This window comes from Danio rerio, chromosome 4, assembly GCF_052040795.2.
Source record: "Danio rerio strain M-AB ecotype USA chromosome 4, GRCz13ab, whole genome shotgun sequence".
Lineage (NCBI taxonomy): Eukaryota > Metazoa > Chordata > Actinopteri > Cypriniformes > Danionidae > Danio > Danio rerio.
The window spans coordinates 57,102,017-57,116,872 of NC_141024.2; the positions used below are offsets into that span (position 1 = coordinate 57,102,017).

Consider the following 14,856-nt stretch of genomic DNA (forward strand, 5'->3'; position numbering starts at 1 on the left):
TTTTGGTTCCTTTTCCAGAAAAAACACTGTCAAACCCTTTGAGCATCTCGGGACTCTTGCTGTCTATGACAGATGAGGGAGCTCTCTGATTTCATCTAAAGTGCCTTCATTTGCGTTCTGAAGATGACCAAAGTTCTCAGGCGATTGAAACAACAGATAGAGGGACAATCGTTCTCGAGAGCCACATCGCACTGCTATTTTCAAATGTATTTATTAATTTTTTATTGCAATAACAACTGGCCATTACAACAAATAGAAATACAGAAACTGATAATCGTGTGATATTACTCATATATTCATTAATTTTCTTTACAGCTTATTCCTTTTATTAAACTGGGGTCACCACAGCAACTCCACACAGAAATGCCAACTGACCCAGATGAGGCTTGAACCAGCAACCTTCTTGCTGTGAGGCGATTATGCGACCCACTGCAACACTGTGATGCCTCACATATGTGTAATTATTTGAGGTATTAAACTGGTATTGGTGAAGAACTATGATTACTAAAAGGCACCATTCAGATGTATTGATCTGGGCAATCAAGCATGTATTGTTATAGACACCTTTGCTTATTTGTCTTAAGAGGTGTAAGGCAGGTCCTGTTCATGTAATATGCTTTAGGCTATCAAGTTGGTATTGGCATGAACAGCTATACCTGTTAACAGGTTTCATATATGTAAAACGATCCTATTCAGTTAATGGTCTTGTCTATTAGGCAGCTATTAATAAAGATGACTGCACATGATGATGAGCCATTTATTTAAATGAATATGTGACACAGATATTTAAAATTCATTGTTGCAAACAAGTTACAGGAGTAGGTGCAGTTGTTGTTTTATGTGATGTTCACCACTGTAATAACACCATAGTGAAACAGAAGTCTGAGAAATGCTGTAGTTGGTGTAGGTGGAGCAGGTTAATCACATTAAAAGTTCTGCATTGTGTAGATATAAAAGTGAACTCTTGTCATTGAATTACCCTGTATAAACTGCCTGTACAATCATTTAACTTGAGATGTAATTATCTTCTAATTATAAATATATAGCTGCATGACAGATTTAATAGTGGACTCCACAAAGGTAAGACCAAAGCTTGAAATCGCATCACGTGAGTGCATGAGACCAATAGAAGATCAAAACATGAGCTATATGGAGCAATCAGTCGCTTTTAGCAACGTCTAATCATATTGTTTTATCCCACCCTTTTTTGCAGCGCTGTACGAAAGAATTTTGCAAGCAAAAACTCTAGTGTGACCACGAACCAACTTGCTTTCAGATTCACTATGCCCAGCTGCTATATATATGTATAGCAACAGGCGTTTCTGTGTGGAGTTTGCATGTTCTCCCTGCCTTCGCGTGGGTTTCCTCCGGGTACTACGGTTTCCCCCACAATCCAAAGACATGCGTTACAGGTAAATTGGGTAGGCTAAATTGTCCGTAGTGTGTGAGGATGTTTCCCAGAGATGGGTTGCGGCTGGAAGGGCATCCGCTGTGTAAAAATTTGCTGGATAAGTTGGAGGTTCATTCAGCTGTGGCGACCCCAGATTAATAAAGGGACTAAGCCGACAAGAAAATGAATGAATAAATAATATATATATATATATATATATATATATATATATATATATATATATATATATATATATATATATATAAAGTTTCTGAATAAAAGTTGCTTTCTTGGTTTCTTTGTGTCGCTTGATTTGTGCCTGTACCATAACAGATCTCTCTTGTTGTGATATGTGTCTTGGTAACCCTTAATGTGTTGTGTTTTGCTCATTGATTCTACTGCATTAAGTGAGTGAGTGCATTTTCCCTCCTTCTCCTGGTTAAGAGATAAAGCTATATAATAGAATTAGTTATATTTCAGACCGTATAAATCAATTATTAGCTACAAAAGATTACTTTTATAATGATTTTAGTTTAAAAGACTTTAATTTGAAGCAAAAAAGATGCTGGAGGACTGGATCAGAAATATGGCACCTGATTGCCTCTGCAGCTTGTACATAACATTTCACAGCACCTGGAATTAACACGAATGAGTTTGAAGTTACAATGTGTCTCATTCATTTGTGATTAATGTACAAACAATTACCTTCTAAGGCCAAAAGTAGCAAAAATCTACAGTATGTGATAGCTCTACTGTGTTAAAAGCAAAAGGTTTTGTCACAGGGTATCTTATATATGCTTTTGTGACTGTCTATGCATATTTGTATGCACAAACACAACTGATAATCAGAGGGGAAAACATCTTTGTAACATACCAAGTGAATAAGAGCATTTGAGAAAGCTGAGCTGCTCACACATGTTCTGTTCCACTAAAAAACTAAGGAAAGAAAACTAAATTGGCACAGAAACAAGTTACATTTTGATCGTTAAAATCTATAGACATTTTTGAAAGAAATAATTGACCTGTTAAGAGTGTGTTGACTGTATTACAGAAGCCAGTAATAAGCTGCATGTGCTTTAAGAGAAATAAAGGACTCTAAACTTACATAAAGAACAAGTTCAGTGATAAATAAATGACTAAAGCATTGCTAATAGTTAGCTCACGTCAATGTATTGACTGAACTTAACACAAATAAAAGCTCAATGTGAAGTTTAGAAATTGTTTCTTTTAACAAATAATAATAATATATCACATTATAATAGTATAAGACTCACATAACTATTATATGAGTGAATGTAGTTGTGTGTGTTGAGATCAGTGTGGTTTGAGTCTTCAATGCTCATTTGCTTCTTAAAACAAAAACCAGCCAAGAAACACTGAAAAGCTTCTACAAAAACTACACACAACTCTTGCATTACCTTTTAACCATGATTGGGAAAAAAAAACTATAAAAATGTGTTTTAAATCGAAATACCTCAACATAGGTGTATCAACATTAACTACAAAATGCAGCAGCCAAAATAAAAATAAGCTTCCATCAAAAATCCTATAAAACAACAGCAACAAATCAAATGAAGATGGCTAAAGTCAACTTATTTTCCCAATACATCATTATTTCTCTGTAAAACTGGTTTGTAAAGCTGCTAAACTTCCCATCCCCCACTGTATGTGTCTTGAGTCTTCACTGCTCCCCACTGCTCATTTGCATCTCTATCCCAGCTTTAATGGGGGCCAATTGAGTCTTATCCAATCACATTCCAGATCCAGTAGCTCAGCAGGGTTGCATCTATATATTTCGTGTTTCTAACGGAGGCTTCATTATCTGATTTAGCTGTAAGAGAACAACTTTGGAGGACAAACTACGATTGTAGATTCCTACATCGGGATTAATACCAACAACAACCTACAAAGAAAAACCCACTGAGGCCTTTTTTATCCCACTTCTTCATTGAAGACAGAAAAGGTGAGTTGCTTATTTTGAATTTACATTTAAATAATATCTGAATGCTAACATTATAAAATGTAAATATGTGTGGATGCATTGTTCAGCATTGTATTAAGTTCTTCAGTCATTTTTAAAAGCTTCTTTACAACTATTCAGTTTTTTGTTTGTTTGTTTATTTGGTTATAAATATTGTTTTTATCCTGACATGTAGTTACGTCACTAGTTTTAATCAGCTCATTTGTGCTCAGACTTACCTGATTTGTTTTTGTTAATTACTCTCATATAAAGAAACTGTTAAAGCAAATGTTAAAGATAAGTTTGTTTCTGTTAATGTTTTGTTAATTTTAAACAGAATAAAGTGTCCAAACACAGAGAAAAACTCCTGCTGAAGTGACTGATCTCCACACTGTTATAAAGATGGTGTTTATTAAAGAGGAGAGTGAAGATGTGAAGATTGAAGAAACATTCACAGTCAAACAGGAAGATCTGCAGGAACAAACAGGTTGGTTTTCATTCTCAAAAACCAACTCAGTCATTTGATCTTCATTCAGATATATTTTAATAATAAGAATACCAAATTAAATCCATCTTGCAGCCCTGAGTGTGCTGCCTAGTTCCCCTAAATGCACATAAGCACTTATTTAAAGACAGGAATGAGTTTCTTTCGTCACTTGTTCTTGTGCCATTCTTTTTCTGTTTTAATAGTCTCCCATTTTCTCTACCTTCTTAAGGTTATTGCATTTCTTGTTCTCCTACTGTTTGTAAAGCGTCCATGAGCACTGGCACTATATAAAATAAATAAAAACAATAAATTAAAAAAGTTTATCTGAGCTGACGATATTTGACCTATTCTATCCTCATAAAAGAGATCTGCTATTACAGTGATAGTGTTGGCTTAGTACTTTCCATTTGCATATGTCACGTTGATCACAATTCCCCCTTTTTTAATCAACTTTTTTATGGGTTTAAAGTTGTTTCTAGTAGTTGTTACTAGTTCTCACAGATAGTAACTGAGTTAGAATGACATCATAGTTATATTAACTAATTACCAGGGCTATTCCCTATTTAAAACCTACAGTGTCTTAAAATGTCTTAAATTTCAAAATCTAAAATTTTAGGCCTTAAAAAGTCTTAAATTTACTGAAATGTTGTGTTGTAGGTCTTAAATCTTTTTTATACAAGTCTTTATTTTTCTTTGTTCATGTTTTGTCACCCAATCTGGCCAAAACCCATACAATCACCAACAATTTATCTCAATAAATGTTAAACTTTTTATTCAAAAAGGTCATTTTAACTCTATTTATTATAATAGTTTAATTATTTTGCTTACAATAACATTAGTTTAAACATGCTCCATGGATTTACTGCTGAGGACATCGACCTGGATACATTGTTGCGCATAGATTTAGTTTATTATAGTTTTAAAACTTTAAAAACATTTGCTCGTTTGTTTTTTATTTTAAAGAAAGTTTATTTTAGAAAAGAGTGTGTGGATACAAGTAGAGCTCTCTTGTTTTTACACAATATTTAAAAGTCAAAGTCACAAAGTCAATTCAGCCACATGTACAAGACATACAGAGAATCGAAATTGCGTTACTCTCAGACCCAAGGTGCTTAACATTAATATAAAATATATATATAAAAAAAAATAGTTTAAGAAAAAAAGAAAATTTAGAAAATTTACAGTATATACATTGCAACAAAGATTAAGATCTTTTGCTAAGAAATATAAAAAATATTTAAATATTATTATTATTCAATTATTATTTTAATATTAAATGCATTAAATTATACTATTTTTTGAGACGACAAATACAAATCTTTTTCATCTGGGGCATTTGAAAAATTCCTTAGTCTAAAATTTCATTCATAATGGTCTTAAATATGTCTTAAAACATCTTAAATTCAACTTGGTGAAACCTGCAGAAACCCCGATTAAAAATACGTCAGAAAACGTGGATTCCCCTAATTTAAAATATGCTGAATGAAATGGACACTAAAACAATTAATTATTATAAAACATTGTACAGTATTCTAAACTATATGTTGTGGGATGACATGAGACAAAACAAACAAACTGAAGTGGAACAATAACATTTAGCATTGCACTGACTACAACTGGTCAACAAACTAGTGTAAAAATATCTTTTGCTGCTTAAGAAATGAAGAAAATCAGCATGCTGATGATATGCAAACATTTGAGTGAGAAGTTCATCAGTATTTACCATATTCTTCATGTACCAGCAGGCGGCGCTATTGGAATCTTTTTGCTTGAGACTTTTTTTAAAAAGAATTAATTTTTAGATCTTAAAAGTGTTATGGTGCTTAGGCATGGGACGATACCCCTTTTCAAGGTATACCACCTCAACGTTTTTCAAACGTCTCATGGCTTCAAACGTCACCACGTGTTCATTGTGTGTCGGCATTATCCTCTGAGGTGAAAGTCATTTATTAAGTACAAAAAAGATTTATGTAGCGTCTTCTACCACTGTGAGTTCTGTTTTTACTATTGATATTTGGCGCCAGTTAATCAGGAAGTGACGATTTTGTTCTCTTTGATTCATTGGATGGAAACGCTGCTTTATTTGCATATCTTTTATGCGATATTCTAGTTTTGCAAATAAATTTAATTTGCATTTTGGAACACCCCATAAAGAAAAAGGGAGAAAGAGAAAAATAAATAAGTCAAATAAATAAATAAAACAGATAAAACAAATTAAGAAGTTAGGGATAAACTCTCACGTAGGATATAATAACCCCTGAGCGTTCAATGTGAGATAGAAAAGGCTGCCAAACCTCATAAAACTTTTTAGCAGAGCCTTAGATGGTGTACTTAAGGTCCTCGAGATGTGAAAACAATTCTAATATCCAATGTTTGCGGGATGGCAGGTTTGTTTGTTTTTTCACCTGAGAAGAATCAGGCGTCTGGCCAATAAAGAATAATACGCAAGGATTTCTGTGATTAGGCTGACAGGTACATTTCTTCTGGTACTGTACCAAAAATTGAGGTCAAAGTATTAGGATCCATATCTTTATTATATATAGATGAAAATTATCAAAAAATATTGGTCCAAAACATTATTGTATTCTAGGGCATCCCCAGAACATATGACTCAGATCTGCTGGCTCTAAACCACATCTAGGGCAAGATGAATCTGTTCCTGGATACATTTTTGCCAGCTTGCTCCTAGATAGGGGAAGCATATGAAGCACCTTAAACTGAAGAAGTCTATCTCACACTTCACTATCTGCACCTTCTATAACCCAGCAGCGCCCCCTGTATACAATTACAGCTGAACTACAACAACAGTAGCATTCAGCAATATGAACAAAATAATACACTTTCTCTTTTCTTTCATTAATTCTTATTTTTGGTGAACAAACACCACAAACTGGAATGAAAGCACAAAGTAGTGAGCGTATTGACACTGGATTAGACGCGTGCTGTTCCATCAGTAACCAAAGTGGGCCCTCATCATTACAGATGTTGGAAAACCAGAATAGTGTTTCTTTAGTCAGTTTGTGTAAATTGGCTGTGCAATAATAGGGTATATGCCGAAGCATGCTAATTTTAATTTGCCAGAAACCTGGGTTAAATGCTTCCGGTGAACTGTATGTCAATGCAAAAATCTGCACGTTTAAGGTCTGTTTTCTTTAGAAATCAGCAATCTCCACTGCTCAAGTGATATCCGATATAAAGTGGGTCTCAGATTGTACAAGAAGCACTGCATTACATTACGTTTTTCCCTGCCTTGTCTTTATAATATGAGCATTTATTTTACCCCAGTATATTCAATTGAGCTTCTGCGCTAGCCTGCCAATTCTGACTGGCCGGCCACCCCTGCTCTACTCGTTTTACACTGCAACCGTTCAGTCAACTTTTCTTTCTCAAGCACACCACATAATGCTGCCCTCTTCAACTCTTCTCCACTTCCTTTATACTCTCACTAATTTCCTTTTTGCCGTCCCATGGGTGAAGACCAATTAAACATTGTTGATTGTTGTTGTAAACTTCTAAGAGCCCAAAAAGCTGGGGGGTACTTTCGGTTGTCTTCAAAGCAAAATACTTTTAATAAGAAGAACCCAACATGGTTGTGGCATCATCGAAAGCAAACTCTAAACTGCACAGCAAACACTACATTTATACATTTTACAGCATGTAGGTTGGGTCAGATGCAAATGAAGTGTTAAACTGCTTTTTCAGTCCTGGTCTCATCATGTTCTGGAGACAGAAACCACCAAACCAGTTGACCGAAAAGAGAAAACAAGTTACACAGCCGTGCTGTGAAACTAACACTTTGCATTACTTTTAAATATAAATTTAAATACCACACTGTCTTCACAGGAAATACCAACTATCATAAATGCATGATTATAAGCTGTCATGGCTTTGCAATTAAAACAATATTTTTATAATAGAGGCCAATGGGGAAAAAACAGACATGAATAAAACAAAAAGAGAGTAAATTTGCCCAGTGTATTGAGTCAAAATAAGATGTTCCCAAATATCAGTTCATTTGCTGAAACAGAGAAGGTTTTGGCCAAACTAAGCCTCAAAATCACCCCAGAATTGATGATAAAGACCCAACAGCACACAATGTGAACGCTGCACATTCTAGCCTTTATGCAGATGCTGTACAGGTATGTCTCATGTATGTGAGGAGGCAAATATTCAGCTGTTTGTTCAGCTTTTACCTCAGAACTTTTTTTTTCTGATGCATTTACCAGTCAGGTACAGAATGAACAAGTATTTCCTGTCTGCTTTACAAATTTTAGAAAAAAAAATTCTTATTATGAATATATACAAATAAATATAGGCCATTTACATCTTTTAAATCTGTGTCTTATCAATATGACCAAAATGACTTTTATAATCAATTATGTAAGGAACTCTAAAAACTGGACTGACACGGTTTCAATTTACTATAACTTCTATGTTAAGTGTCTTTGACACAATATACTTTGTAAAAGCACTAGATAAATAAAGATTAATTGAATCTGCTAAATCTGTACAGGTTGATAGACCAAACATAAAATGATCTGATTTATTTTACATTTAATGTGCATCAAAATTACAGTGTGTAGCCAATGTTTCCAGTGTCTTTTCACTTTTCAGCTTTTGATGAGTTTTTAAGACTTAATGTTTGTTTTTTCAGACCTAATTAAAGAGAATGAGGGGAGTAAAGAGGAGGAACATCATGTCAAAATTGAGGAAAAAACTAATTTACAGACTGATGTTATTTTGAAAAGTAGAGACAAGAATCATTTCACCTGCACCTGCCCTCAGTGTGGAAAGAGTTTGGCAAGCAAAAGCAAACTTAAGATTCACATGATGATCCACACTGGAGAGAAACCATTTACATGCACTCAGTGTGGGAAGAGTTTCAACCAATCATCATCCTTTAATCAACACACGAGGATCCACACTGGAGAGAAACCATTCAAATGCACTCAGTGTGGGAAGAGTTTTAACTGCTCATCACACCTCAATGACCACATGATGATCCACACTGGAGAGAAACCATTCGCATGCACTCAGTGTGGAAAGAGTTTTCGGCAATCATCATCCCTTAATCAACACACTAGGATCCACACTGGAGAGAGACCGTTCACATGCACTCAGTGTGGGAGGAGTTTTAAATGCTCATCACACCTTAATCACCACACGATGATCCACACTGGAGAGAAACCATTCAAATGTACTCAGTGTGGGAAGAGTTTCCGCCAATCATCATCCTTTAATAAACACATGAGGATCCACACTGGAGAGAAACCATTCACATGCACTCAGTGTGGGAAGAGTTTTATCTGCTCATCACAACTTAACGAACACATGAGGATCCACACTGGAAAGACACCATTCACATGCACTCAGTGTGGGAAGAGTTTCAGTCAGTCATCATACCTTAATAGACACACAAGAATCCACACTGGAGAGAAGCCATTCACATGCACACTGTGTGGGAAGAGTTTTAACCGCTCATCGCACCTTAATAAACACATGAGGATCCACACTGGAGAGAAACCATTCACATGCACTCAGTGTGGGAAGAGTTTCTGCCAAACATCATCCATTAATAAACACATAAGGATCCACACTGGGGAGTAACCATTCACGTGCACTCAGTGTGGGAAGAGTTGCAGCGAATCAACATCCCTTAATTTACACATGATGCACCACACTGGAGAGAAACCATTCACTTGCACTTCAGCCGTGGTCACACTGGACTTTTCTCTCCATAGACTTCCATCAAGTGTGCTGCAAGCCTGCGTTTGAGTGAAGGTCTCGGCCGTTAGATTGCCCCTGGGGGCTGGCTGCAGTACAAGTCATAAAGCCCGCCTCCTCCATGTTAATGAAGGAGACTTGAGCCCAAATAAAAAAAATAATTACACTTGCAATAAAATGTCTCGAAAGATGGTTCTGGTCGATTAAGGCACTGGTTATTGTGCTGAAATAGGTGCAGATCTTCATTTTTGTAAACAGTTTGTTTTTAGCAGTAATTTAATGCTGGGCGTGTCATCGTGATTGACAGATGTGATTGACAGCTTCTCAAAGCAGACCGTCTGAGCTTCGGCAGTAGACTGAAGTGTTATTTTTCGATTTCTGTGTTTTTTTTTACCATGACAAAATGAGTTCAGCAGTAAACTATAGTTTCTGACATACATGATCCTGGTGGAACACTGTTTATTCGCTAAGGTCAGGGCTTTTTTTCGGGCTTTATTAGTTTGCTTATACACGCCTAGCCACCCAGATAGCAAAATACACTCAGGCAAGTTCCGGCTAGATTCTCGCCTGCCGGAGACTTACCCCTCAGACTGACTACCTCTGCTGGACCTACTCCGGATGCCTGGACTCACTGCCCGATTCCAGCCCGAGTCAATCGAGTCAGATGCGGCGGCCGAGCGAGCCGGCGCTACCGCATGCGAGCCGGAATCAGCCCGCGACGCCGCGAGTAGGTTATGCGCTGCGGCCCGGAGTTGGCGCGATTGAATCTTCATTATATAAAACCCTCACCTTTGTTAACGTTATTACATCCATTCATTTTGATATGACAGCAAACGCAGGCTACTTTGTAAACGCAAAGTGTATCACTGAGTTTAACCTTTGAATAAAGATGCAAACAGCATACATAGCAATTATTTAAATAAAGGACAAAATAAAAACCTGTATTGATTGCACAAGTATTAAATAATAATACAATTGAATACATTTTGTAGTGCACAAGAATTAAGAAATATAAAAATTACAATAAAACTGCACAAAACAATAAACTAATTTAAGTACAGGGAAAATACAGGAGATCGTTAGCAGTAATTCTTTATGTGTCTAAAATAATAATTTCCACCTTGATCTCCTGTAAGGTTATTTGAACTTGCTTTACAGGATGTCTCTGCATTTTAAGTTTCGGCATGTTATTAAGTAGCTAATCTACTGAATTTGCTGTTATAAAACATTATAAGGTTCTTGAAACCGAATCTTATATAGCCTAATAGAGCTGTAAATGTTATTAATTAATTACATTATTTACTGTTGGCATTTTATTTAAAAACTCCAACTAACATTAAAATAAATGTAAATTCCTCGTTGCCAGATATAATGAAGGCATCGAATAAACCAAATGAAAACGGAGGCAAAAAATAAAAATAAACAATTCAAGCGAAAATCAATAAACAATATACTAGCGATGTTGCAGCACATTGTATTAATAGTGCAAATTTTTTTTGCACAAACTGACAAATTGCAGGGTTGGGATGTGTAAATATCCTGTTGATATTTAGAAATCTTGCTGTATTTATCTTCTAAACACACGATTGTTCCCGCATGGTAAATGGTTATGGTGTGTAGGCTATATTTTGGGTTCTGTTGATGGCTAATTAAAAATAAAAACCTTTCTAAAAATGTACTTGTTGTTTATATGTTATTGTTCAAATTTTAGAGAATATACATATTTTAGAGAATATATTATTTGTGCTGATATTCAGGCTTGAGTGTATAAAAGATCGTTTATTTCTGCAGTCCAGCATGTATTGCTTTTATTAAAGTATAACAGCTTAAATCACACCATTTTTAAACCATATATTATTCTGTGTTTTTAAATGTAAGTGCTTTTGTTTACATCAGCGAGCCTTTGTTATACACGTCAGCCCCTTTAATTCTAACATCTGTATATGGTCGGCCAAACATACGCATGATCGTTCGGTCGTGTGTTCTATTGTTCCAGCTCATCAAACGTCGGCTCTGCATCGGTTAACGACCAGAGGCCGACGAAGCACTTCATAAACACTTTATCTCTCGTTCCACTGAAGGAATCCGGCAACATGTTTGGTTTACAAGTAAGTTTTTGCGTGCATAATAAATTAGACAAACGCAACATGCATCCTGTCTATTGCGTCGGTCGGTCCAGCTTTAAAAAGCCTACATTAATGCATTAAAACTGACCAAAAATGCCTACAATACATGATTTCAAGTCATTGTAATTTTTAAGTATTTTTTTTCATTGTTATGCTTTTTTAATAATGAAAACAGGGTTTTTTCCCGGTGTAAACTGCTGTTTGCTTTTTTATAGTGGCTTTAAAAAAAAAAATTCCCAGTGCGAGTTAAAATCAAAGTCTGTTCTGCATTTAGGCTGTTTAATTAAAATAAACACCTTTTAAAGAGTGACATCTTATATATATATATATATATATATATATATATATATATATATATATATATATATATATATACACACACACACACACACACTTATTTCAGCGTAAGATAAAATCTCTGGTCTGCATTTAGGCTATTTAAACATTAAAAAAAACACTAAGAATGTACTACATACGATTATGTGACAAGTTTATAGCTACTATTCAATAAACCTATGTTGCTTCTTACAGCGGCCAATTTTGAGAGGATAAAGCAAAGTAAACATACAAAAAAGTTGCTTAATATTTACAGACTTTATCTAGGCTGACCTCACTTTTGTATGTGCGTATTACAAACAGATCGCAGCTTTGCCAACGACGTTTGGCCCGAGGAAAACGTCCTCTCTTGCATAGCTGAAGTTCAGAGGAGCTGTTCTTCAGTGGATTGGCCAACACACCCTCCAGCCAGCCTAATATGCTGTTTCACAATCTGAAAGTGTTATGGCTTTTTTTTTTAAAACACATAAAGATGCATTGATACAATATTTTGAAAAGTGCATGATTAAACCATATTGTATTACATTTTATATTAATTAATTCCATGGCATAATAAAACACTTGCTATTTTTCATTCCATAATTATTCATCATTGCCATATAACTTTTAAATCCTGTCAATTACAAGTGTCAATTCAGATTTTGAAGCACAAAATTAATGTAACAGTTAAAAAAATACACCAATCTGCAGATTTATAATAATTTATTTAAATGTATGAATAGGTATAAAGTGGTTCTTTTGTGTGTAAATAGTCATAAAGCACATATCCCTATGGATAAAATGAAAGAAAACATGAATGTAAATATCACTCAAGTAAAACAAAATAATTTTATTATTGCAAAGCGTTCTAAATTTGTGTAAAAACTGCAAACAGAAATAACAGTAGCACAATCAGACATATGCGAAGATCTCCAAACAGAAGTGGCAAGAGCAGGACTGAAACAGCTCCACTGATGAGATTACTGGAAAAGAAAACAAAAATACACAGGTAAGCTTTACATTATGTAGTATCCTGGAGTAACCACAAGAGGTCGTTATTGGTTTATACATGTGTGTTATTGCCTGTAACCCAGTTGAAAGACGAGAGCCGATGCAGGAAGGCATACGGTGGAAATGTCTGTTGTTACAACTGAAGTAAACAGAAGTAAATGTACGTTTCAACCCTATACTTGCAGTAGAGTTATCTTTATTGAAGATACAACATTTTTGGCGACGAGGATAAAGCGGAAGCACGTGATGACAGCAAATTAATGAGGTAGAAATGACGGAGCACTGTGCTAATAACTGCCTGTGAGGGAATTAGAAGAAAAAAAAAAAAAAAAAAGATCGTGTGAAAAGCAACCATGGCTACAGGAACTATTGGCTCACTAGGAATGTTTGATGCTAAAATTCAAACATGGGAAGAATATTCCGAAGTGCTGGAGCAATTTTTCGTGGCTAATGGAATCGAAGATGAGGGTAAGCAAAGAGCTATTCTCATAAGTGTTGTGGGACCACAAACTTACAGTGTGATGCGAAATCTTCTAAGCCCTGTGAAACCAAGTGAAAGAACTTATGAGCAGCTGGTAACGATGCTAAAAAACCATTTCAATCCCCAGCCAAGCGAGATTGTTCAGAGATTTAAATTTGACTCCAGAACAAAGAAGCCGACAGAGACCGTAACAGAGTATGTTGCAGAGTTGCGTTGTTTAGCTCAAGACTGTAATTATGGAACAACTTTGGATCAAATGCTGAGGGATCGTCTTGTGTGTGGCATTGATGATGATCGGATTCAGAGACGTTTGCTTTCAGAAACAAATCTGACATTTGAAACTGCTTTTAAATTAGCAGTAGCCACGGAAACTGCAAGCAAAAATGTGCTTGACCTACAAAATAAATCCTGTGTACAGACATGTAACAACGTCAAGTTCAAAGTGAAGAAATCTGATCAAGAAAAAAAAGGAGAGTCAGGTGAACAAATAGATACCAGAGACTGCTACAGGTGTGGAGGGAAAAACCACAAAGCCAGTGAATGCAGATTTAAAAAGGAAAAATGTTATCAATGTGGAAAATTGGGTCATATTTCAAGGTCGTGTCGCAACAAAAATAAACAGAGGGGACACACTGGCACTGGAAGTAGAGCAAAAGGAGTGTGGCCACATAGAGCATTTAAAGTAAGTGAAAATAATGAGAGTGATGAGTCAGAAGAAACCTTCACTTTGGCATGTATAAAAGCGGATGCTATGAAGAAAGTGAAGCCCCTCACTGTTAAGTTGCATATTGATGACAAACTCGTGAATTTTGAGATCGATACAGGATGTAGTGTCAGTTTAATGAACGAAGGTATGTTCAATGACATTTGGAAAGACACAAACGCTCCCAAATTAAGATCCTCAAAAATGAAGTTGAGAACTTATACAGGAGAGCCAGTAGAGATAGTGGGGGTAGCAGACGTTCATGTAAGATACCAGCAGCAGGAAAAAGAAATGCCTCTTGTCATAGTCAAAGGAACAGGACCATGTTTACTAGGTCGAGGCTGGCTGGAAGAAATTCAACTGCAATGGGGTGAGATAAAGCTGATACAGTCAGAGATGAAGACACTGCAACAGGTGCTATCTAAGCATGACGAAGTGTTCAAAGAAGAGCTTGGGACACTAAGGGGCACTACTGCTACTCTTCATGTTCCGACTGATGCCTCACCACGATTTTACAGACCCAGATCAGTGCCATATGCCTTAAAAACAAAGGTGGAAGAAGAAATTAATCGTCTGCTGCGAAACAAGATCATCTCACCTGTTAAGTATTCACAGTGGGCAGCTCCTGTTGTGCCTATCTTGAAACCAGATGGGAGTAT

General features: G+C 35.8%; 3 protein-coding genes across 3 annotated transcripts in view; 2 read left to right on the forward strand and 1 right to left on the reverse strand.

The window, feature by feature from the left end:
- Positions 1-14,856, forward strand: part of zgc:113135 — a 1,020,739-nt gene that overhangs the window by 550,984 nt on the left and 454,899 nt on the right. The gene's annotated exons all lie outside the window — the stretch shown is intronic.
- The window catches only part of LOC101886882 (gastrula zinc finger protein XlCGF57.1-like), a 513,813-nt gene that overhangs the window by 354,078 nt on the left and 144,879 nt on the right, over positions 1-14,856 (reverse strand). The gene's annotated exons all lie outside the window — the stretch shown is intronic.
- On the forward strand, positions 3,208-11,239 carry LOC141375063 (uncharacterized). Its single transcript, XM_087249206.1, has 3 exons — positions 3,208-3,353; positions 3,688-3,837; positions 8,492-11,239. Exons 2-3 carry the CDS (start codon positions 3,753-3,755, stop codon positions 9,442-9,444), a joined length of 1,038 nt encoding a protein of 345 aa, XP_087105332.1. The 5' UTR covers positions 3,208-3,353; positions 3,688-3,752; the 3' UTR covers positions 9,445-11,239.